General features: G+C 47.3%; 2 protein-coding genes and 1 non-coding gene across 5 annotated transcripts in view; 2 read left to right on the top strand and 1 right to left on the bottom strand.

The window, feature by feature from the left end:
• The window catches only part of Eef1a2 (eukaryotic translation elongation factor 1 alpha 2), a 33,086-nt gene extending 9,937 nt beyond the window's left edge, over nucleotides 1-23,149 (bottom strand). Inside the window, exons 1-2 of one of the 3 annotated variants that reach the window (XM_035446392.1) lie at nucleotides 23,014-23,149; nucleotides 10,865-10,925 (exon numbers count right to left, since the gene is read on the bottom strand). The gene's annotated coding sequence lies outside the window, so the exon portion shown is untranslated. The remainder of the gene's footprint in view (nucleotides 1-10,864; nucleotides 10,926-23,013) is intronic. The other 2 variants (XM_035446391.1, XM_027419941.2) reach the window with 2 other exon arrangements.
• On the top strand, nucleotides 18,338-18,441 carry LOC113836252. Its single transcript, XR_003486273.1, has one exon. It is a non-coding gene; the product is annotated as a U6 spliceosomal RNA (small nuclear RNA).
• Nucleotides 22,991-24,195, top strand: Ppdpf (pancreatic progenitor cell differentiation and proliferation factor). The gene is made up of 5 exons (XM_027419942.2): nucleotides 22,991-23,133; nucleotides 23,344-23,425; nucleotides 23,498-23,578; nucleotides 23,687-23,783; nucleotides 23,865-24,195. Exons 2-5 carry the CDS (start codon nucleotides 23,371-23,373, stop codon nucleotides 23,983-23,985), a joined length of 354 nt encoding a protein of 117 aa, XP_027275743.1. The 5' UTR covers nucleotides 22,991-23,133; nucleotides 23,344-23,370; the 3' UTR covers nucleotides 23,986-24,195.
• Nucleotides 24,196-25,798: the final 1,603 nt, after the last annotated feature.

Genomic DNA, 25,798 nt, shown 5'->3' with positions numbered 1-25,798 from the left:
TTTGTCACTGCAGGGTATGGTAGGGCAGGTAGGAAGCAAAGGTTACTTGGGTATTTATGTTGAATGACAGCATGCCCTGTGCCTATCCTTGCCACACTGGTGTGGAATGGATCTAGACATAGAAGGCCCAGGTCAGGGCCCAGCACATCCTACTGAGAGAGTACCCACGAGGAGCCCCTGGAGATGGGTGCCCAGTAGGACAGGCAGCTAGCAAGTAGGTGAAGAAGGTATTAAGGTGAAATCTGAGGGTCTGTCTGGCAGAGGGCAGCCAGAGACCAGGCAGGCCTCTCAGATGACCCGGCACTTCCGAAGACTGCTGATACTGTCAACTGGGAGCCAGGAATTAAAAATAAATTCCTGGCAGGACATTAGCATTTACCCTGCCCACTTGCCCAGCTCTTCTCTCCACTAGGAGATCAGGCCTAGTTTGGGATTCAGGAGGCTGGGTGGGCTCAATTGAGAGGTTCAGAGTCCAGAATCCTTGGGAATAGCCCCCGGACCTTCAGCTTTGGAGTTTTCATCAGACTCCGCTTGCCTATATAGTCTTCCTCTGTGTACATCTGGGACACAAGGAGCCAGCAAGATCCAAGGTCAGGAACTTACCCACCTAGAGGACTGACCACTGATGGCAAGATGTCATATCTTTCCTGAAACACCTATACATTGACCTAGGGGAGGCAGGCCAAAACTACCTCCCTGTCATTTGCACATACTTTGCCTACCAGTGCAAGTCCCTGAAGCCTTTGCTGGCATGGAAGATCCTAGGGATATGCAGAAAAACAAATCTTCAAGAGGTAACAGTGCTGAACAATAACACACTAACCCCACTGAGCAGCCTTGCAGCCAAGAGTTCCAAGAGGCTACTAACCCACCAGCATTAAGCAATTGCCAGACAGTCAATAGCTCCAGCAACTGAGCTGCTATTGCCCCAATCTGCACTTATCCCCCAAGCTCAGTGCTGGGACTAAATCCCAAGGTGCTGGGATGGTGCTTCCTAGTAGGGGGCATTTAGGTCCTGAGGGCTCCAGCCTTATCCATGGATTAAATGCTACCATAAAAAGTGCCTATGGAGGGCTCTCCTGCCCTCCACTTTCCACTGTGAGGCCTGGTTGAGCCCCTTGCCAGAATTTTGGGCTTCTAGCCTCTTCAACTGCATAGTTAATAGTACTTAAATGACTAAGAAATCAGCAATACTACATAAAAGCAGGTCCTATAAATAGGCCTGGGGACCCAAAACCTATGAGGAAACTGGGCAAAGAAAAGCTAAGCCCAATGCCTGAGATAACACAGCAAGTAGGTGATTCAAAACATTAGAACCATAGACAGTATGGTTCAATCCAGGTCTCACCTGTGGCCTGCTTCTCAGTTACTGATCACAGTGACCCTGGGAAACTGCCAGAGGTGGGGCAGGGCAAGCAAGGAGAGGCTACAGAAAACCAGGATTCTTCCTAAGAGCAGTGTGGAAGGTAGGGTGCAGGCTCTGTCCCTCCTCGGCTCCTCCGGGAGCCCCCAGATGCCAACTTCAAGCTGTTTGGGGAGACAGCATCCCCCTCTTTGGCTGGTGGGGTTTTCATAAATGTTGGGAATGAAGGATCCAGCTAAAATTAACCATTATCAAGCTGCCAGCCCTGCAAATAAACCTGCCTCCCATTGGCTGGTGGTGATGTCACTGTCAGGTTAATAATAGCTGAGGTGCCCAGCTAACCACCTGTGTGGGTGCCTTCTGTGAGCCACGGCCAGGCCAGCCTCCTGGAGTCAATATCCAACAGATGTGTGTCACTTGGCCCAGGGTGGCTTATACAGTGCCTTAGGGACAGGGTGAGGGTCTGGGGACACCTTCTAGTCAGAGAGTTCCCAGGGAGTTCCACCTGGTTTGAGCTGCCAGATACCGTCTGCTCCTAAAGCACAGTCCTTGGGCATGGAGTCCTTCACTAGTCATCTACCTGAGCCTGAGTCCTGAGCAGTCCTCCCAGGAAACAAACTCCTCCCAAACAAACAAACCTCCCCCTGGAAGGTCAGCTTCCAGGCAGGTACCAGGAGACTGAGTTCCTGAGGCAGCACATGAACTGTCTCCATGGGGAGGGGAATATCTGGGCTCTGGGGCCACTCCTTGACAATTCAGCACCTTCCTGAGTTAGAGCAGCTGTGCAGCTGTCAGGTGAACTGCAGACCTGGAAAACAGCTGGATTTCAGGCTAGCCAGGACCCAAATATACTATCCTCCAAGGCATTGGGCCCATAAGGTCTGAGGCATCCTGAGTCTGTCAGGGAGCCCAGAGCCACAGGAAGCTGTTGCCATGGTGAGCAGCAGCTCAGCAGGCTGGAGGCTCCTCCTTCTTCCTCCAGGGAGCCCAGCCCTACATCATCCAAGGAACAGAGAGCTGCTCATCTCTGGAAACCAGTAAGAGTATGACAGATACTGTGGGACACAAGTCACATTCCACTGATGCCACACAGCAGACCAATTTCTGGGGTAAGGGCAGGGTACTACATCCAGAAACAGAAGGGAAGATCAGGAGAGTATTCAGACCACTGAGCTGGCATTCATTTTGTTAAGAGGAAAGAACATCAGCACAAGTCACTCTCCATAGCCAAGTCCAGCAGTAGCATGGAGGGAGTCCTGAGGGTGTGGTCAGGTCTTCTTGGAACTCACTGGAAGCAAAGCTCCCTTCAGTGTACCTATCTTTAGTTGGGGAAAGGGCACCATAGCACCTGTGTATTTGACTGCCCAGGCAACAGTACTCACAAGTGCCTGTATGAACCCCTTGAAAAGAATTGCCTTACAGTAGGCAAGGACCCTGAAGGGAACAGCCAACCTTAGGAGTAACCATGGTCTGCATGATCCAGGAGAAAGCCCTTGAAGGCCATCATCCAAGAGTCACACCTGGGGACAAAGGGACACAGAGTGGGTACAACATGGAGAGAGTACAGGCCTTAAAAAAAAAACAGAAAACCAAAGGTTTATTTGAAAGTATGTGTATGAGGGCATGTCTATACATGTAAGTGCAAATGAGATACTGAATCCCCTGGCACTGGAGTTACTGATAGCTGTGAGCTGCCCTGTGTTGCTGTTGAAAACGGTCCTCCTGAAGGGCAGTACATGTTCCTAACTACTGAACTATCTCTCTGGTCCCATGCAGATCCTTTTAAAAGAGCGTAAACAGACTTAGAATTGCAGTTTCCAGACAGTGAACACATCCTTGGAATCAACATCCAGATCGCCCCCTTGTGCCCCTCCTGGTAATTGCTGCCTCTCAGCAGCCACCCCCATCAGGACTCCTGACATAGATTCATTGGAGCTGTTTTTAAACAGTACAAACTGAAGCCTCCAATCAGCATCCCATCTGACACCCCTCCCTGCTCATCAGCTTCCTGTCACCATAACAGACACCTGATATGAGCTGCTAATAAAGTGAAAGTATCATCTGCCTTCAGCTTTGGGGTTCCATGGTGAAATATGCCCCATGCCAAGGCAGCACACTGTGGCAGGAATATGTCAAAGAACAAAATTGCTCACTTCCTATCCAGGAAGCAAAAAGAGAGAGAGAGAGGCTCAGGCCTCCCAGTCTTCCTCAAGGGCACGTCCCACCATCCTAAAGATCTTCTCGTAGGCCTCTGCTCTAGAGAAACCACAATCTCCCAACAGTTGCAGCTTAGGGACCAAGTCTTCAAACACATGGACCTTTGAAAGTATCTGCCATCCACACTACACTGTACAACGTCGTGGCTGGGGGATTCAGCCACACTGTGTCAGATGCCATAATTTGCTTTAGTGGATGAATCTTATTCCACACAGTTTTAACCTGCTACAGGCAAACCTGCCATAAACAGGTGTGCATGTGTCATGTATGATAGTTCTGAAACACAGGGTCAAAGGCTTTGGTGTACTGCCTCTTGACTCTGAATGCAACCCTGAATGCAATTCTTATGGTGAACGGGATTTATATCAATATCCCCACTGGACCCAGGCAGAATCTATTCTCCAGGCAACAGTGACCGATCGTTAGCAGCTGGAAGCCCTTGGTGATTGGGTGATTGACTTCCCTTACTGTGCATGGCACTGCCCTCATTCCTCACATATCTGGTTTCCTTGTACTGTATACAGAGCTTTGGGAAGTGACTCTGGGTTCTGTGATCTCCTCTGAAGATAGCTGTTCAATTGACGTTCAGCTACCAGACTTACTCAGACTGCTTTCCAAGGTGTTAGAGCCACCCATGGGACTCCTCCTGAATGTCGTTCAGTCTTCAGCCACCATCTTCCCTGGATGTATCTAGGGCAGGCATTACTATAAATGTAAGTCCTTCCTCAAATAAATAAACAAGGAGGCCCACACATGCTGGTGAAACCCACTGCTGCTCAGTGCTGCTTGTTTTCTAGAATTTCCTCTCTATTCAGCCATGCAGTGGCCTCAGCCTGGGTGAAGTCCAGCGGTTCACACCCTTGAGTATTTCTGTCTTGGTTCATAGTACCCTAAGTCTGTGAGCAGCTGGAGTGTGAGAGCAACTAGTGCCTCCAGGCCCCATCTCATAGCCTACATGGCAGATGCTCCTGCTGGCTGAAGGGAAGCCAGGAGGGCATGTGCATTACGAAGGAGCTTCCAGGCTGCCAGCCAATGAGAAGAGTTAAGTTCCCTAGTGACCAGAGACACCAAACATCTTTTCATGTAATGATTGGCTATTTGTCAATCTCTGGAGAAAGGTCTTGTCAAGTCCTTGACCCAGTTTAAATCAAGCTATTTTTCTTTTTTGTGTGTGTCAAATTTTGAGAATTCTTTATAGGTTTGAGCACAAGTCCTTTGTCAGATGCATGATTTGAAATATTTTCTTCTAGTCTGTAGGCTGTTTTTCAATCTCTTAACAGTATGCTCACAATGTGTTTCTTTCCAGCATGGTGGAATAGACCTGCAGGCTCAGCAACTCCAAGGCTCTGGGCTTTACACACCATCAGCCTGGTGTTTGGTAGCTTTGTAACCCTCTGCTTCCAGGAGGAGTTAAATGGCTGCAGCAGGTGGCAACAAGTGGCACTAATTGGTGTCTTCTAGTGTGGCAGCTGTCACACAGACCTTGAGTATTGAGCTCTTAGCTCCACAGCAAGAATTACACCCTTAGCTTAGGGTGTCTGTCTAGGGTCTAGCTTTTGGTCTAGTATATCTGAGACCCTGGGCCCTGAGGGCTCTCTGGAACACCTTCAGCTACCCAGGCATGCAGTTTTTCTCCCTTCTGTCCTTGTTCATCCTCAGCTCCTACCCTCCCTTACCTACCTTTTACTTTCACCATCTTTCATAGTCTCTACCACCTATCTTCTCATTGTTTCTTCAGCTGACACTCATGGTGCGTGCCATCACCAGCTCTCTGTGCTACAGCCATCTCTGCCACCACTACCGCCTTTACACTGTTTCCTGCTCATCTCTCTCCACCAATGGTGATCAAAAGTAGGCCAGAAAAACCCTGAAGAGGCACTAGGGAAATGTCTGGAGATCTACAAAGATGACACCAGCTAACAATCTAAGCAACAGAGGAGAGGCTACCTTAAATGCTCTCCCCTGATAATGAGATTGATGACTACCTTATATGCCATCCTATAGCCTTCATCCAGCAGCTGGTGGAAGTAGAAGCAGACACCCACAACTAATCACCGAACTGAACTGGAATCCAGATGCAGAGAAGGACGAGTGAAAAGCAAAGGGGTCCAGACCAGGCTGGTGAAACCCACAGAAACAGCTGACCTGAACAACGGGGAGCTCTTGCTCCCCAGACTGATATCTGGAATACCAGCATGGGACTGATCCAGACCCCAGGAACATGGATTTCTGTGAGGAAACCTCAGAAATCTACGGGACCTCCTGTAGAAGTTCAGTACTTATCCCTAGCATAGGTGTGGACTTTGGGAGCCCATTCCACATAGAGGAATACTCCCTGAACCAAGACACATGGGGGTGGGCCTAGGCCCTATCCCAAAGGATACAATAGAATCTGACGACACCCTATGGAAGGCCTCACCCTCCAGGGGGAGCAGAAAGGATATGTGATAGATAGGGTTTTAGTTGGGGGGGGGTGGTAGGGGAGGACAGGAGGGAGAAGGGAATTAGGATTATCACGTAAAACAATTTTGTTTCTAATTCAAATTTTAAAAAGTTGAAAAAAGATTAAGGGGTTTAAGTAAAATTAACAAATGTTCAACAATAAAGATTTTGAAAGGTTAAAAAAAAAAAAAAGAAAAGAAAAAAGAGAAAACCCTGAAGAGAAGCATTTTTTGGGCCTTGAGTTCTAACACCAGGTGGCAGCAGAAGAATGCATTTCCCTGCCAGCCTACAAAATAAGCAGACAAGCTGCACCTAGAGCTACAGAAGGGTTCTGATCAGGGTGTGTGCACCAATCACAACATTCCTTCATGCAAATAAAAGACCGGGTCTGTATCAATTCCAAGAGCATACTAGGACATTAGAAGTGTCCACTTTGGGTCTCCGTGCAAAAGTCTAGTGTCATCGTTCTCATAGTATGTTAATCTTTTTCCACTTTTCCCTGGTCTTGGGACTCCCCTCCCCTAACTACCAAGACCATGGGCCTAAACATTTCAAATGTACACCTAAGAAAAAAAATTCCCCTAAACTCCTTAACTTTATAATCTCCATCCCTAGTCTATCTGTCCCAGAAGATTTCAAATCAACTACAGACTGCTCCAGCAATGCCCCAGCTCTAGGAGTTACCTCAGAATCTACATTCTAGGTGGATCCTAAATGGTCAGCCTCAGTTGGTCCAGCCTCACAGACTGCTCCAACTTGGCCTGTACTTTCCCTAACCCTAGATGGTCCCACAGAGCCTGGACAGTAAGTGAAACAGCTTGTTCTTCCTGGCCTTGGCCAGTATACCAGCTTTCTTGGAGCCCCAACAACACCTCAGTGTCAGAAGGAAGTAGTCATAGGAGATGATGTTGCCCCTTGTCATTTATTATCAACAAAAAGGCTGGGTTTTCAGTCTCAAACCCTGGGACAAACGGCTGAGGTGCCTATTTAACATATCAAAGCAGACCTGGCCACCAGGTTCTTGGCATCTCTCAATCCCTACCTGTTACAAGGTATGGCTGGCATACCCCACCTTCTTACTCTTACTCTTACTCGCCACCCCTGCAACGCACTCCCAACTCTGCAGCCTCGGGGATGGGCTCCTTCCCCCAGAGGCTCTTCCCTATATAACCCAGACAATTTAGTTGCCTGATCTTTTTTATACCTTTGTCCTCTTGGCTGCTGCACCTGGTTCCCTCTCTCCCTTCTCCCTCCCCCTCCCCACTCTCCTCACTTGGCTTAGGGTCATGACCACTCTGGACTCCCCCAAATGTCTCTTATTCTGGCTATGCTCTCCCTTTAATCTACAATAGACTTTCTCCTCCACCACACCAGGGAGCAGTCATGTCCTTTATTCTTGTTTCTTTCTCCTCCTCCTCCTCCTCCTCCTCCTCCTCCTCCTCCTCCTCCTCCTCCTCCTCCTCCTCCTCTCCTCCTCCTCTTCCTTCTTTCATTCACCTTAGGTTTCTTTTGCCATGTATTTTTGGCCTGTTTGTGTTTCTGCCTTAACAAGACTGGAAAATCCCGCTTGTATCTTTAACAGCTAAGAAGTAAAAGCATTTCAGGTTGTCTACTCCCATCTGCAGGTACATACAAACTGGTTATGTAAATGTAAACACTAGCTTCAGTCTTACAGAGGTTCAAATATCTTTTGGGTATGAATAATATTGAAATTTTATTTCATGCTATTCTACTTTAGAGAAGTAGCTCTGGAGTTGGCATTTAGCCTATCTGCTCCAGACCCAAACATGTTTGTTTAGAAGTTTCCTCCAAAGTCTATCCTGGATCGGGCCAGTCACCTGACTGTGACAGGAGAAGGAGAAAAAGAAACAGAACAGGCCAGGAAAACACACTTTGAACTTGAGATCGACTAAAAAGCAAACTTTTCCCATTTTGGCTAATACCTTATGAGTCATGCTCAGCACAAATGTAATTCATTTACAGCAGTGGTTCTCAACCTTCCTAATGCTGCAACCCTTTAATATGGTTCCGCAAGTTGTGTTGACCCCCCAGCCATAAAATTACTGTCGCTGCTACATTGTAACTATAATTTTGCTACTGTTATGAATCATAATGTAAACATCTGATAGGCAGGATGGTCTTAGGTGACCCCTGTGAAAGGGTCATTTGACCCCTTTCATGATCCCATCATGATCCACCACTGATTTGCAAAGACAAACTTGAAGGGAAAGATCAACATTTATATATACATTGTCAAATTTAAGCCTAAAGCAAGTAAGGCAAAACAAGTTTAAGGAAAACTTAAAATTTGCTTAAGGCAAAATAATTTTCAAAGTCAGGTCTATTCTAAAACTTGGTTATAAAAAATTGGACAATTTGATGTTAACAAAAACATCTATTGTCATGTTTTCAAATACCAGATATGATTGTTTCAGGTAGCCCAATTTTTAAAATTTCACCTTACAAATTGTTTCTAACCAAGATTTTGTTCTACTTAAGATACTCTTTTTTGTTCATTAAATAATAGCTGGTGGGCTGGAGAGATGGCTCAGAGATTATGAGCACTGACTGGTCTTCCAGAGGTCCTGAGTTCAATTCCCAGCAACCACATGGTGGCTCACAGTCATCTATAACGAGATCTGGCATGTAGGCATGAACAGTGTATATGTAATAAATAAATACATTTAAAAAATAATAGCTGGTATTGTTAATATTTAAAATAAACATAGAAAGTTCATTTTCGTAAAAGCAAGGAATATCACTTAGATGCTTTCTGTTCAGATTCATTCCTTAGATGCTGACATCTTTTACAAAGCTTCCTCATGTAGGAGCCTGATGTAATAGCTAATTACAGTTACCTTGTCTTTCTATAGTACATGGTCCAGTCAGTTGTACAACTGGATTTAATCTTATGTTAATTATATATTTAACCTTGTGTTCTATTGATTCATGCTGATATTGATGATGTAAAGAGTTTTCCTCATGTAACTTAGTCTCTTAATGTTCTCCACAAGGCTGTATAGTTTTTTAGCTCCTGACTGATGTTCTGTATCTTTGCCCAGTGTTAAGTTTTTTCATGGCCCCTAGGATGGACCCTCATCTGAGGAACTCTAACTGCGGCTCCCCACCCACCCCCATCACCCTTTTGTCAGCCTTGAAGCAGTTACTGAGAGATTAACACCCCCAAACTCCTGAAAGCAGTTTGGGTGACCTCTAAAAAGGAGGCTAATAGGCCCTGGGCCATCAACTCATGTCTCTTCTTGCCAATCCGTCCGTTGATTTGAGGACTCAGAACTTGAGCAGCTGGACTGAAGCCTTCCTTCTTTGTATCAGTTCAACACCTCTCTGTCTCAGAATCTCAGATCAGCCTGGCATCCTTGACCAGCTGACTGCTTGACACAGCAGCACTCCAAAGTTTAAAAGATTAGCTCTAACAGCTGGGATAGGACTTTTGTCCCCCTTCAACAATACTGCTTTCATGCCAACAAATACTAACTGATTTGAGATGGTGCCTAGAGGCAGGGGCCCAACAAAAGGTTGGGCCCTCCTATGTATGGGCTCCTCCTATGTATGGGCTTCTGGCTCCTCCTCTCACTTCTTTCTCACCTCCTCACCCCATCACTTCTTTCCTCATTATCCTCTTACATTTTACCCTGCCTTTTAAATGTTTTACTTACTGAACTTCACCCTATATATAAACAAAATGTTCCACGAAAGCGCGCCCAATAGCTCTCATCTTACAATGGCTGAATTTGTTCCTGACACGTCTTCCAAAGACCTTTAAGATGCAGTGCAGAAACTGGATGTCAGGTTTGTCAACTTTCTAGCCCCTGGGAGCAGAAAATATTTTAATTATTTTTAATATAAATATTATTAATATTTTAATATTTTTAATATTATAAATATTTTAATTATAATTACGAGAGACCTGTAAGGAACAGTGATCACAGGCTGCAGCTCAACAATCCTTTCACCACAGGCCAGACACAATTCTTTAATTAGTCCTCTATTTTCTGCTGTTCCCTTCCTTGGTAACTCACTGCTACTTCTGCTAGCTCATTTTGGTGCAACAGTCCTGGCAATGGGACCAGTCACTGAATCAACTGTGCACTCACCTCTCTCAGGGCCCACTCTGCCTCTCCCACCTCCATTCCTTCCCTTCCTCCAACCGACCCAGAAAATCTCTCAGTTCTACTCTGTAGCCAGATTGTCTGCTTACAGCCCTCTAATAATTGTTTTCTTCAGGAATGCAGGACAACACTCAAATGATCTCATTGTGGCCGATCAAGTTAAGACTCTCCCTGTTATGTCACCAGACTCCTTCTTCAATGGGCCCAGAACTACCCCTGTAAGGATTCAGGCATTATGCTGGCCTGCCCCTGTCACCTGGCAGAATGCACTCAGGCAGTACTCTAGTCAGCCCAGGGTTCTATGATTGCATTATCTGCACGCAGGTACAAAGGACCCCTTTAAAAGATAGACACCCTCCCCCCACTTACGCTCTCTTTCTGCTCTTTTCCAGTTCTCAAGACTACTTCTTGCTGACAGCAGGGGGGGGGGGGTTGACCATATTTGGGGGACCTGAGAAAGCTGGGGTGCTGCCATGTTCTGGGGTAGCTGATTGTTTCATTGCAGACCAGGCTGTACGGAACTCTCTGGCACCTCTCAGATCTAGCAAGATGTTGTCAGAGCAAAGGACAAGGTTAAGTTTAAGAAAAAAATTTTTTTCTTAGGTCCTGGTGCTTGAGGGAGAAGGACCATAAGATGAGGGAGGGGTTCCCAAGGGGTCCCAAGATGAGGGAAGGGAGTCCCAGGACAAGGGAAAGGCTGAATAATATTTACCTGGAGTGAATCTGACCTGTTTGAGTGGGTCCAATTCGGCTTCCTGGAACTTACAAGAATCCTTTGAGTTTGTGAAAACATAAATTTTAGACACATTAGTAGTATACTCATGTCAGAAATTATTTGGTTGAAAGCATTAACACTTTTAAAACTGATAGATACCTTTAGCACAATGAAAAGCACCATAATCTTGACCTTACAGTTATGATCATATAGTGGTATAGTATGGTGTTTAGTATTCTGTCAGAATTGGATTAGTAGCTTATTAAAATTTTATTGATCAATGTTAAGACTATGAACAGTAGCATAATGAGAGAAAAAGAAATTGAAACGTATTTCAATAATCTGTCTCAAATCACTTTTTTTTGTCATCACTTAAGCCTTTTTATCCTCAGACTTTCATACACCTTACACTTTCCTATCTTTACACAGATAAACCTTAAAACACCTGTCCCTGATATCTGTTTTGTGACAGTTGGAACCTTGGCTGCTGCTTTAAGCTGGCAAAGCTACCAGTCGTCAAAAGCTTCAGCGTTCTTGAGAAAGATAAAATTTTACCTGAGTTAATGATTAGCCAGCAGAAACTTACTAGCTGGCGGCATGGACAGTCACCCCCAGGTCCTTCACAGTTGTTGAGGGCAGAGGCTTTAAGGACACCTGCCTTCTGCTGATAGCATGGGACCTGTGGATTAGGAGCTTTAGGAAGACTTGCCTACTGTTGGCCCAAGCAACATGGAAATCGGCTATAATACTCAATGTGAACAAGTGTAGTCCCACTAAGGTGAGACCACGCCTCTCCTTCTGCCTTCCATTTCTCTAGAGCTGCTTTTAATAATCTCACAGTTTAGAGGCCAGAAAGGACTTGAGTCTTCTGGATCTAGAATTACACACAATTGTGGTTCGCCCAACATGGGTGCTGGGAACCAAACTTTGGTTCTAGAAAACAACAGAAATCAGTATTACCTACCAAGTCATCACTCCAGCCCAAGGATTTCGTTGTTTACTTGTCAGTTAGCTGAGATTGTAAGGTGGTTTTATGAGGCATGATGATTAGATTTAGGGATTAGGGGATCTCTAGCAGTTAAACTGAAGGCACACACGTTCTGACCCCATGTACACACAGTATCTTGTTTCTGACATCTCCTTTGAGACGTCTCTGGGACAGGCACTATCTCTGCAGACAGTTTTGAGTTTACCAGCTGCATTGAAACCGCTTTACTCTCAGATAGTAGGAAATGGAAACTGGTTCCCAGAGTGAGGGGCTTGTTTCCCTTCCTGTGTTCCCATAGAGTTTTTTCCTGTCTCTATCCTACCCCAAGTATCCTCAACAGCTGTTTTTAAAATCAAGTGTTCTAATACAATACAATCTATAAATATGCTAATTTCAGATGGACATGCTAAAAAATGACAGTAAGAAAATTATAAGTCTTTGTTTTCTGTAAATAAACCATTGTTTGCGTCCCCAGAACTTAATAAAAGCTGGGCAGGCATGGCAGTCACTTAGCCTGGCACTCAAGAATCAGAAACAAAAGATCCTTGGAGCAAGCTGATTAACTAGAATAACCAGGATTGGCCAGCTCCAGATGCACACACACACACACAGAAAGAGAGAGAGAGAGAGAGAGAAAGAGAGAGAGAGAGAGAAACTTCTTGAAAATAGATTAATTGGTTTTAACATATGTAAATTTGACCTCAGTATTTAAAACTGGAGCAGCACAGTTCTCTATATTCTATTTTAGTGACTTTAATTTCTATTTCCAACTTAACTTGAGCATCTGCTTGTTTATATCCTTAAAAACACCTGGCAGATTTTCAATGGGAACATACAAAATCTGTGAGTCAGCTTGGAGGTGTTGACATCTGACTGTTGAGTTGCAGCCTGTGGTCATGGGCTCTTTCCAGTTCTCTCCTCAGCACATAATTAATTTTTTTCTGTTCCTATGGGCTGGAAAGTCAGCAAATGTGAGGATCTGAGTTTGATTCACAGCACCCACTTAAAAAGCGAGGCATGCTGGCACACACCTGTGATCTCTATGTTGGGGTTGCAGTTAGATAGATCCCTGGTGCTGCCTGACCAGCTAACCTAGCCTAATCAGCAAAACCCAAGTCTCAGTGAGACACTGTCTCTCTCTCAGAACCCTTGGTTTTTAAAGATAGGGCTTCCAGGTGTAGCCCTGGTTGTCCTGGAACTCGCCATATAGACCAGGCTGCCTTTGCCTCCCCAGGGCTGGGAGTAAAAGCATGCACCACCCAGTTTAGGAACCCATCTCTCTCTCTCTCTCTTTCTTAAAATTAATTTATTTATGTTTTATGCATGAGTGCTCTGCATGTATACTTGCACACCTAAAGAGGGCATCAGATCCTATTATAGATGGTTGTGAGCCATGTATGGTTGCTGGGAATTGAACTCAGGACATCAAGAAGAGCAGCCAGTTCTCTTAACTGCTGAGCCATCTGACCAGCCTGGAACCAATCTCTTAAACAACAGTTCTATGCTATTCTGGGCTTTGCCTTGTCTGAAGCCATGGGGTTCTTCAGTTTGTTGATCACCCTCCTCATCCTCTTTGCCATCCATGGGGTCACAGCTGTCCCTGCTGCTTCAACTCTGTGCTAGTCCTGGTGCTGGAGTGTACTAAGCTTTACCATTAAATCTCTCTCTCTCTCTCTCTCTCTCTCTCTCTATATATATATATATATATATATATGTCTTTATCTCTATCTCTCTCTATCTCTTGGTTTTTCAAGCTAGGGTGTCTCTATGTAACAGCCCTGGCTGTCCTGGAATTCACTCCGTAGACCAGGCTGGCCTTGAACGCACAGAGATCCACCTGTCTCTGCCTCCTGAGAGGTGGGTTTAAAGTTATGCCCCACCACCCACCCGGCCAACATTTCTCTTTTTGAAAAAAGAAGAATGACATCTGAGGTTGACCTCTGATCTACACGCACACATAATTTTTTTTCTGCTTCTAACTAGATGTTGTTGGTATCTATACGCACATTGACTTTTGTGTATGGACTTTGCATTTTGCCATCTTGCTGCCCTCACAGATTCCTTGAAACCCTCTACAAAAACAACCACATTTGTTACCTGTTACTAGAGATAGTTTTACATCTCCATTTCCAAGCTGCATGCCTCTTGTTTCCTTGTTTTATCTTTCTGGTTAAGACTTCTTGTGGGTATGGAATAATTGTGGTGAGTGAAGAGTCCCAGCCTGCAACTGGGCCAATGCAAGTCCGGCTGTCAAAACTTTATCCGTGATCCTCACTAGATTGAAGATGTTCCTTTCTGGTGGGGAGTATTCGTCATGAATTGACATTGGATTCTATCCAGCCCTGACTCTCCATTATAAGTGCTCATATTTGCTTGTTGATGCATTTTTTTTTTACAATCATTGCTTTGTGAGATAATTCCAACATCTGTGTAGTCTCAGAGCTAGTGTTTGCTGCTTGTCACTTCCTGTGTGAATTAAAATTTTCCTGGTTCTTTTCTGCTGAGTTAGCAGGATAAGATTCAAAGATTTTATCCTGTAGTTCAGCATTTTTGATGAATAAACATCTTCAGTTGAAATCCGGAGCACTAGGCTATAGGGTGGCACATGCCTATGTTCCCAGCTCTCACAGGTAGGGGTGGAAAGAACAGGAGTTCAAGGTCCTCTTTGGCTACAGAACAAGTTAGATGCTAGCCTGGGCTACATGAGATCCTGTCTCAGAAGAAGGAAGAAAGGAAAAAAAGAATCTAGAACACTGAAGTAGATCCTTGGGACAGCCTTTCCCAGGTTAACCATTATATTTAGGGGGACATGGTTCATAGATTTCCCAGCCTTTATGACTGGAAATATTTTTGCAAGTATATGTATATGTAGTGTGTGTGTGTGTGTGTGTGTGTGTGTGTGTATGTATGTATGTATGTATGTATGTGGTGGTTTGAAAGAAAATAGCCCCCAAAGGGGGTGTCACTAATAGGAGGTGTGGCTTTGGTGGAGTGGGTGTGGCTTGTTGGAGGAAGTGTGTCACTGTGGAGGTGGGGTTTGAGGTCTCATATATGCTCAAGTCACCCAGTGTTTCAGACCACTTCCTATTGCCTGTGAGTCAAGATGTAAGAACTCTCAGCTCCTTCTCTAGCACCATGTCTGCCTGCATACTGCCCTGCTTCCCACCAGGACAATAAAAGACTAAACCTCTGAACTGTAAGTAAGTCATCACAATTAAATGTTTTCCTTCATAAGAGTTGCCATAGTTGTTAGTATTCAGGCATTTGCACTGGCCTGCTCTTGGGGACCTGACAGAATATGTCATCAGCTCCAGCGACTCCCTGTGTGCATGCCCCTCCCACCTCATGCTCTCTTTCTTCCATAGCTCTAGCCCCCAGAGGCCACTTCTGCTCCCCCTCCCCACAATAAACATCCCATGTGAGTCCTATTGTATGGTGTAACCTTCCTTCCAACAACAACAATGGTGTCTCTTCACAGCAATAGAAACTTTACCTAAGACAAACACACACACACACACACACACACACACACACACACACACACACACACACACGAATGCATGTTAGCATTGTGTGGGCACAGGTGTAGGTGTGTGTGTGTGCATGCACACATGAGTGCTATCTATGAATGTGTCTGAAAATCCAGAGGTTGATGTAGATGTCTTCCTTGATTCCCACATTATGTTTTGAAGCAGAGTCTCTCACTTAAAACCAGAGTTTTCCCATTCAAGTGTAGCCAGCCAGCTTGTTCTAAGGATACTGTTTCCACCTCCTGCAATTACAGTCTGGCTACTACACTCACTTGCATTATGTGGGTCCTAGAAATCCAAACTCTTGTCCTCAGGCTTATGTTGAAAATACTTCATTCACAGAATCATCTCCTCGGCCCCTGAAAATCTTTAGTGTCACTCTGTACTATTTACTTTTACTTTATAAACTTTATTGTTGAAAAACTTTGCAAATAAATTAAAGCATCACACACCAGAGTTAACCAAATTCAATTTCTATATAACTCAGTGAATTTCTATACAGTTGGAAAGTGCATTTGGTGTAGGGTGGTAGTGGTGCATGCCTTTAATCCCAGCACTCAGGAGGTAAAGGTAAATAGATCAAGGCCAGCCTGGTCTATAGAGCAAGTTCCAGGATAGACAAGACTACATAGAGAAACCTTGTGTAGAAAAAATTTTAAAAAACAATAAGAAAATAAAATGCACTCAGAAGGGAAGTTGTGGAGCTTCAGATTAAATTTTGTGATTTCAGTATTGGATATATTTTATGCACTTATCCACAGGGCCCAAGTGGATGGGTAAGGTTTCATGAAGGGTGGAAAAGGAAAGGCCCAAGTTTGCCTTGTAATGCCTGCCTGCCACCTGGCACTCATGAGCCTTGTCCCTTTCTCACAAACAGTTGATGGTGGTGGCTTGTGAAAGGCTTGGTCAATGTTCAGTAATGGGGGTGGGACCTGCCATTGCTGCCTGTATTCTATTCTACTTAAGGCCAATTCTACTTAGCTAATAAGCACCTAGTGATGGACAGGTGCATTATCCTGTATACTTCACTTAACCAGCAAATGAAAAATGAAGACAAAACATTGCCTCATTTTGTTCTTTAAGACAGGATCTCACTGTGTATTCTGGACACTTTGATTCTCCTGCCTCTAATTCCTGAGTATTATAATTACAAGTATATGCCGTGTGTGTGTGTGTGTGTGTGTGTGTGTGTGTGTGTGTGTGTGTGTGTGTGTATTTCTAGAGATGGAACCCAGGGCCTTGGGCAAGCACTCCTACACTGAGCTACTTCCCCACCCAATATCTAGCTTTTATTGAGCACATATCATGTGCCAGGCACAGATTGTAGCATTTACAGGAAACTTCCTAACCTCAAGATAGCCCATCCCATGAATAAGATACTTTCGCATTTTGCAGAAAGGAACTTGGGGGAATAAAAAGTTGCTGGCCACATAAACTACTGCCTATATTGTAAAGCTTTATTAAACACTAGTCATTTTATTTTCTTCTGCATAGTGACACCATCTAGATGGTACAAGGTTCTGCCATCAGCAAAGGGTTTGGGGCTGGGCCATTGCAAAACAGCATTGCCCAAGAGTAGAGTAAAGGAGTCCTGAGGACTCTGATTCTGTCTCAATCTTTGGCAAAACTCCTACTTTTATCCCAGATGCCTGTGGCTAGAGCAGAGTACAGGCAGCAAACGCAGGTCCCATCCCCATTGCTCAAGAGTAATCCATCCTATGCACCCATCTGAGAGTGAGATAAGACTCAGGAGTGGCAGGTAGGTAGGCATTACAATGCAGACTCTGAGCACCAGCCTTTCACTCAGTGTGAAATCTTGGTCATCATTCACCTGGGCCATCTGATATGTGCCCATCAGTGTCATCTGTACAAAGACAGCATCCAAGCAGCATTCTGGACCCAACTGGCCTCTATGCATGCCCGTGGTGGACTCAGATACACATAGTCTTCTGTCCTTGTTTCCTATAGCTAGAGACCAAAATTCATATCCTTTCCATTCTCCTATATCCTAACCTAGACCTTGCAGATCCTGGGGCCTTCAAAATCTACCAAGCAGAGAAAGGCTGGCCACGCCTGCTAGACTGATGGCCCAGGTGAAGCTATCCACGCCCACTTGAGGGCTGGCACAAGTGACGCTGACCATGCACATTTGGACGTGGTCAGAGTGACGTAGCAAGACTTTAAATATGAGGGTCCACGCATGCAGCTCTCTCTGTTCCCTGACCCACCTGGTTGTACAGGACGGACTCCGTGGCGTGAGTACTTTCCTAATAAACCATCTGCTCATCAAACTAGCTCTAACTCCGTTGGGATCTACATTAATTACATTTCACTTTACTCTGATCCCATCCTTTTTAGTTGGCTGTCATCCACCCTCCCTGTGGTAATTCATAGGAGAAGCTGAGTCGCAAGTCAGCTTCTGTCCAGATCAGACAGCAGTGAGAAGCCACACTTCAGGGATCCTAACTCTGGTTTTCCAACATGAGCCATGCCCCCGGGACAGGCCAGCAGCTGGAGCTTAACAGTGGTGTAGCCAGATTTACTAGACACCTCAGAGGAGATAAGAAAGGTCTAGGGACTGACTAGCATGTGTAGAGGTCAGAGGACAATTTTGTGGAGTTGGTTCTCTCCACCCACCTTCATAAGGGTTCCAAGGACCTAACTCAGGTCACTAACTTTTCAAGACAAGTGACTTTACCTGCTAAACCATCTCACCAGATAGTATTTTTCCACTTTAAAGAAAGAATATCCCGGCCGGGCGGTGGTGGCACACGCCTTTAATCCCAGCACTTGGGAGGCAGAGGCAGGTGGATCTCTGTGAGTTCGAGACCAGCCTGGTCTACAAGAGCTAGTTCCAGGACAACCTCCAAAGCCACAGAGAAACCCTGTCTCAAAGAAAGAAAGAAAGAAAGAAAGAAAGAAAGAAAGAAAGAAAGAAAGAAAGAATATCCCATGCTCCCTTTGGCAGCACATATACTGAAATTGGAATGATACAGAGATTAACATGGCCCCTGCGCAAGGATGCCATGCAAATTCATGAAGCATTCCATATTCATAAGAAAAAATATCCCAAAGCTGGCACAGCGGTACATGCCTGGGACCTCTGCACTTGAGAGGCTGAAGCAGGAGGAACACTTGAGCCCAAAGGTCTGAAGCCAGCCTGTATAGCAGAGTGAGAGCTCATCTTGGATGGCAAAGAAAGGAGGTAGGGAAGGAAGGGGGAATCAGGGAGAGAGTGAGGAAAGGAGAGGGACAGACACATACACATAGAGACAGACAGATGAAAGAGATTCACTTCAGAGTCTACTACAGATGCTGATAGGGAAATGAGGTGGGATCATTAGGCAGACCCAGAGCACAGCCAAGGGTAGCCTGGGAGAGACAGAAGCTATTGCCCAGCTGGGGATAATCAGCATATGGCCTCCACTGTTAGCCTCCCCACTGAATCCTTGCCCAATCACATCCATCCAAACGAGGCAGCTAGCTTGGCCCAATGCGGGACATTCTCATGGTCCCTTCTCTCTCCTTTCCCAGGTGCTGACCCACAATCTACACATTGGACCTCAAACTCTGCTCCCAAGAGGATACTATAGGGGGAGCGTCTTCCTGCTAGAAGTGAGCATAGCACTTCTACAGTCTTAACCTGTCCAACCCAGGAGAAGACTGCACCTCCAAACAGACCAGCCCTGAGACATCCAGAAAAGCCCCAGGTGGGACACAACCTTAGTCCCACTAAGCACATTCAGAGAGGCTGCACATCCCCAGGACAGGACAACACAGGCTGTGAGGCTCAGTCAGTGACCACAAGCCACACACATTCCCTGTTTCCTATGGGAAGTAGTCAAGGCAGCATTGTGCACCCACCAGGACCTGGGTTTGGGACCTGGCTCCAACCTCCTTAAGGGACCAATAACATACTATAGTTCCTGCTGTCGCAGGACCTTTTACTATGCTGGGCAGGTGTTGAGGCTGGTCTTACTCAACTTCCACTTCCTGAGGTGCCAAGGGCAGCAGCTGTTGCTTCAGTGAATGCGTCTCTGCATGCTGACCTCCCATAGTGCACAGTGAACATCAGGATCCATTCGATGAACAGAGAGATAATCCAATCCTGGAAACAGGTCACAAGGCTAGAGGCACTTTGAAAAGCCCTGGCAGCCCTGTTCCCCCCCATGGAAACCCTAAGTCCCTGACTGTCCTCCACTTCAGTCCTACTCTGGGATAGTACTGTGTACATTTCCTGGACCCTTAAAGGTGACCCTTCTGTGTCCCTGCTGAGTAAACACCATGGCCCCAAATCAGGGCAGATAAATAAGCATCGTGAGTCCAATCTCTGACCCTACCTCAGGTCTTAGCAGGGTGTATGAGAACCTCTTCCAAAGTTCTTTGCAGTTGGGTCCTAGCAGTCCTTTCCTTCTGCCTGGTCTCTCTAGCCTTGGCCTGAACCACACAGGTGTCGCATGGCTTTTCCCGGGGCACATGAACAAACATGTGTTCACCCCAGATAGGACATCAATGACGGACCAAAGAGAAAGTTCCAAGTCTAGCTTGCGAACCAATGAGTTTATCAGAATTACTGACAAAGCATGGGCGTGGTGATTACTCCTAACTGTTAACTTGATGGAATTTCGAATCACCATGGAAACAAACCTTTGAGCACATCTGTGAGGGAGTTTCTAGATTGAAGCTGAGTCGGGAAGACATTCCCTAAATGTGGACAGTACTATTAACATGGGCTGTGTTGTCGAATAAACCAAAAAGGACGAGAGTGAGCTGAGCATTTCTCTTTCTCTGTTTCCTAACTGCAGACATTGTTTAGATGGAAGCTCTATATATCCAAAGAGGTGGGGATGTTTGGGAGCCCAGTTCCAAACCCACCCTCAGGGTGCCAAACCTCAGGCCCCTCCCCTGGAGTTGCTTCAGTCCAGACTCCGCCCCTAAAAAGCCTGCCATTGGCAGCTCCACTCCCCAGGGCATCAAAAGCCCCCACCTCTGGGTACACCTCGTGGTTTTCTCCTACCCCTGGGGCCACCCAGGAATGCTTTGCTCATCCATTTTAATAGTTTATCATCGTTATGACAAACTACATGACAAAAGCGACTTAAAGAAGTGTGCAGTCGTGGTGGGACATCATGGCAGCAGGAATGTTACTATTACAATGGATGAGGGGTTAGTCCCAAAAGTGTAGGTGACTCAGGCAGCTGCATCACCAAAGGCTCACATCAGCCTGGGTGACAAGACATGAAAGCTGCATGACTTGAGTTCCCCACTTGTAGGCAACTCTGCTGAAGAGTCTCCTTGTCTCCAGCAATTGTTTACTCTTTATATAACCTGGAGAGAAGAGTGTGTTGAGAATTGGTAAATCTCTGTTTACTGTTCCTCTAACAGTTCTCTTGTATTCTTTGTTTTGTTTTGGTTTTGTTTTGGTTTTTCAAGACAAGGTTTCCCTGTGGCTTTGGAGGCTGTCCTGGAACTAGCTCTTATAGACCAGGCTGGTCTCGAACTCACAGAGATCCTCCTGCCTCTGCCTCCTGAGTGCTGGGATTAAAGGCGTGCACCACCACCGCCCGGCTGTTTTGCTTTTAAAATTTATTTATTATGTATACAGTGTTCTGTCTGCATGTCAGAAGAGGGCACCAGATCTCATTACAGATGGTTGTGAGCCAACATGTGATTGCTGGGAATTGAATTCAGGACTTCGTGAAGAGCATCCAGTGCTCTTAACCTCTGAGCCATTTCTCCAGCCCTTGGTTCTGGTTTTTCAAGACAGGGTTTCTTTGTGTAGCCTTGGCTGTCCTGGAACTGCCTCTGTAGACCAGGTTGGCCTCGAACTCACAGAGATCTGACTGCCTCTGACTCTGTCCCTGCCTCTTGAGTGCAGGCATTAAAGGTATGAGTCATGCCAGGTGTTGGTGGCGCATGCCTTTAATCCCAGCACTCTGGAGGCAGAGGCAGGCAGATCTCTGTGAGTTCTAGGCCAGCCTGGTCCCCAGAGCGAGTGCCAGGATAGGCTCCAAAGCTACACAGAGAAACCCTGTCTCAGAAAAGAAAAGAAAAGAAAAGAAAAGAAAAGAAAAGAAAAGAAAAGAAAGGTGTGAGTCACAACCAGCACCATTCCACATCCAGCAACTCTGTTGTTTTCTTGAACGATTCCTTATTTCCTTTCCAGAGGGAATGCTTCACTAGAAGAAACAGCTAATAACCATTGAAGATGCCCACACACTTGTCGGGGCAGTCCAGGGTAAGTCACAGAGGCTGAAGCCATGAAGTAAGCCTGGTTTGGGCAGAAGTCTCACCCTCCTGATGTCACCTGAACTGGCCAATCTGCCTTATCAGTGGTCATTCCCACTTCTGCTGCTGTAATGTCAGCTGCCCCCCCCCCCGCCCCCACTTCATTATACCTCAACTTACCCTTATCCCTATTTCCTCTAAACCAGCATCCCTACTGGGTCACTTCTTGTGTGGTTTCCCATGCCTAGCTCAATGTTTGCACACAGTGGGTCTCAACAAATCCAAGCAAAGGGTCTCGGCCAAAGCCTCCTTGAGATCTCGGGGACACGAGAGCATTCCTTGGGTCCTACTAGTCCAGGTTCTCCCTGAACCCCCATGAAGGCAAGTTTAGCATCTCTGGTTATAGGAGAAGCATGCTGTGCAAAGGTGGCTCACGGTCCTCCCAGTCTCCATGGGTGTCTGGCAGAAAACTGACTGCCTGGGAACGGAAGGGAGGCCAGAGATTGCTGGCCAGCCCTTGAGCTCCCAAACACAGGACTCTGACCAATCGTGCAATAATAGTGCAGGCCTCTGCCTGATGCTAGCAACTGGAGACTGCGTCTGTTCGCGGTTCTCCCCGGCCCCAAGCATTTCTGTATCTTATCTCCCATCACTGTTCTCCAGGCGACAGAACACAGGCTGGGACTAGTGAACGTGAGTGAGAACCACGACTTGGAAGAAACACAGGCTAGTCCCTGAAGGGCCGCTTAGGGGCTCCAGGCACTATCCAGTGCGGTAGAAAACGGGGATTGCGATGCAGATACGCGCGCGGGGGGACCGGGGGGAACACGACGATACACAGCTGCCCCTTGTGCTTACTTATGTGAGTTAGACAGACCCACTCTGCCAAGAGTCGAAGTGAGGCACTTGGAAAACACAGCCTGCAGGGACCGGCACAGGCAGCAGACAGCAGTAAGTAAAGGGGAATAGACAGGCTGGGCTACATGAGGCCACATCCCAGGGGATGGCACAGACAGAGGGCACACAGGTCCCGCAGGAAATTTTTTAACGACTTCTATTTAGGGCGAGATGCTCCCAGTCCGAACAAGGAGGAAAAAGGCAGCAGACCTGGACTTTGCCTAGAGGTGGACCACTGATGTTTGATCAAGGCGGTTTGGGCCAAGGTGGAACCTGGCGAACCCAGCATTGCAGAAGGTGGGGAGGATCCTCGCTAGGCTCCCGGGAAGTCTAATAGGGAAGGGCGGGACCTCATCGTGCTAGGGCTCAGGAGGGATCAAAGATCTCAAGGATGGGGCCTCCGTGATGGAGGCGGGGCCTTGCTGCTTGCTCCGCCTCACCATGACGAGTCTGTTGTGGCCCGTGCAGGCTAGAGAGTAGGTACGCGCGTGCGCATAGCTTACGGGTTGCAGCGTTGAGGGCTCCCTTGGGCTATCCCTGCCAATGGGTTCCGAGGCTTAGTGCCCCACGCATTACCACCCGTGATCCTGCGCCGAGGTCCGCGAGGAGGGGTCGCCGCCGAGGTGAGGGCGGCGGTAGTAGTGGAGGTGGCGGCAGCCGGCTGGGGGAGGCGCGCGCCTTCTAGGGGCCGGGCGCATACAAAGCGCCTTTGTCTCAATGCGCAGCCGGTCCGAGCTGGTTGAAACCACCCGGAAACCCGGAGACTGACAGGGCGAGGGCCCTATTCGGAACCCACTTCGCTGTGCGGTGACCAGCCCCCCCGTTTTGCTCAGGTCTCCAGAGCGCGCGGGTCCTGAAGTATGGCAGCCATCCCTTCTAGCGGCTCGCTGGTGGCTACCCATGACTACTATCGGCGTAAGTAGCCCCTCGCCAGCCCCGCCCAGAGCTGATCCAGTGCCCTGTGGCTGACCAGCCTCCCCTCCCCAGGACGCCTGGGCTCCTCCTCGTCCAACAACAGTTCCTGCGGAAGTGCAGAGTACCCCGGGGACGCCGTGCCCCACCCCCCGGGTGAGTGCAGAACCAGCTAGCGTAAGGGCAAAGTTCACATCCTGAGGTGGGAGGAACGTGGAGAGGGACAGGGTAGCAACATCCTGACCCCCCCTTTGCACCTCTCAGGTCTCCCTAAGGCCGACCCTGGCCACTGGTGGACCAGCTTTTTTTTCGGGAAGTCCACCCTCCCATTCATGACCACAGTGTTGGAGTCTCCTGAGCAGTGAGTCCATCTTCCATAAGGTTGTGGGAGTGGTCCCAATTAAACCTGCTTCTGACCCACTGACTTGCCCTCTCTCTGCAGCTCGGCAGAATCCCTGCAGGCCTCCAGAAGCCCGACCACCGGTGACCTGGCTCCTGAAACCATGAAGCAGCAGCAGCCAGTCATCCATCCTGACCAGACCAACACGAGCGCCCCGTCCTGACCTAGCAGAACCACAGCAAATGCGACTTCAGCAGTGCTAGGCCAGAGTCCCACCCATCCACCCCACCCTGTAAACTAGGAAGACTGCAGCCAGCAACAGACACCAGCAGGAGCTAGAGAGAGCCCCCCCCTTGGTTCACAGCACTGAGCTTTCCTGACCCCATAACTGTGCCTTGCACCAAGCCGAAAATAAACTCCCAGCAGCCCTCCATGGTGTGTTTGAGACCTTACTGAGCAGCGTTTCTTGCTGGGTGCTTGCTCTGTTACCAGGTCTTCCTGACAGCTCCTTTGAGACCCTTCCCAGTGATATCCCCAGATCTAGTGAGATGTCCTCTCTCAAGTGGGCCTGGCCAAAGAAGCTGGGGTACCTCTGTTTCTGGAGAGCTTAGGGTAGCAGTTAGCCACTAGGTAGACAGTCCAGACTGGGCCTCTGGCTGAGTTTGGGAGCTCTCAGCCGGAGGAGGTAGGGGGGACACGGGACCCTGTGCCTATAAAGGAACCTGGTGGATGACTTTGCTGCATGGGTGGCTCCCCAAGGTTGGAGACGCTGGCACAGACTGAGAGAGAATTCTAGCCACAAGTAGCCTAGCATCAGAGTAAGAGGCTGTAGGAACCATGGAGGGTGGCTTAAGCCAGCAAGGGAAGGAGTCTGAGGTATGGCACAGCAGGCCTTCCTGCTGCCTCACCCTTCTGCCATAAACAGTGCATTCTCCCTAGGGAACTGAGGCCTGTGCCTCCCTCCTGCCTGCCCTCGGGATGTCCAGGTGGCTTGTGGGGTGCTGCCCTTACTCCTGAGCAAGTTGTAGGAGGACTCTCCCCACCTTTGGTCTCAGAACAGGAAATGTGTTCCACTGAGGCTGCAGGGTCCAGACCATGCCACAGAACTGCTGATTTCAGCTGCTCATTGTCAGAGCTGGAAGCTGGGGGCAGCCCACAGCTCTGGGCAGGAGGTAGCATTGTTCCACAGTCACAGGGTTTCGCATCTGCGAGTTGTGGTTTCTCTGAAGTCCTGTCAGGTTGTACATACAGCTGCAGCCGGCAGAGCTGGGAAGTGACTATTTTAGTGACTGCAGAAGGGTTAGAAAACAGTTGGGAATAGCAGTATAAAGAGTGATCCTGAGAGAAAAGGAAAGAATTTGGGATCCACTCTGCATCTTGGATGGTGAAACATCATAAGAGATGGGCCTGGTGCTGGGTACATGGTAGCTTCAGGAATAACCCCCTACGGTTTCAGGCAAAGTAGGGCAGATCTGCTTACAGGTGGTCTGTTGGTTTACCCCACACAAGGAAACAGTGTTGACAGGCCCCTGTGTTTGTGACACCAGGACTTTGTTCTCAGAATCTCAAGTTAGACTTTGAAAGTGTGTTCAAGCCAGGCAGCCACATCCACGCTGTACCACAAGCCTTTTGCCAGCAGTACCTGTGAGTTTGAGTAGCTGCCTCTTCAAAAAGTCCCTGTGGCTTCTAAAGTCACACTTGGTCATAGTGAGGCAGCCATATATTCAAGAAGCCAGGCCAGTTCTTCCCATAAGGCCTTGCTACCGTGAAGTCACCCTTAGTTACCAAAGTTATTCAGTCTTCCTAGAGCTGAGGAAATAGCTCAGTCGATAAAGGCTAACCCTGCAAGTGTGAATACCTAAGCTTGACCTTAGATGTGGTGGTGCTTGTTGTCTCAGTACCAAGGGTGCAGATTCTGGGGATTAGTTAGCCATCTCTTAAAATGACACCTGAGGAAATTGTCCTCCAACCTTCACACAAAAGTGCAGGGTATACATTATAGAGTCTGGAAAAGTCAGGAAGGAGAAAGACACATA

This window comes from Cricetulus griseus, chromosome 6 (genome assembly GCF_003668045.3).
Source record: "Cricetulus griseus strain 17A/GY chromosome 6, alternate assembly CriGri-PICRH-1.0, whole genome shotgun sequence".
NCBI lineage: Eukaryota > Metazoa > Chordata > Mammalia > Rodentia > Cricetidae > Cricetulus > Cricetulus griseus.
Note: the sequence above shows the minus strand (reverse complement) of the source record. Positions and strands in the feature narration are given on the sequence as shown.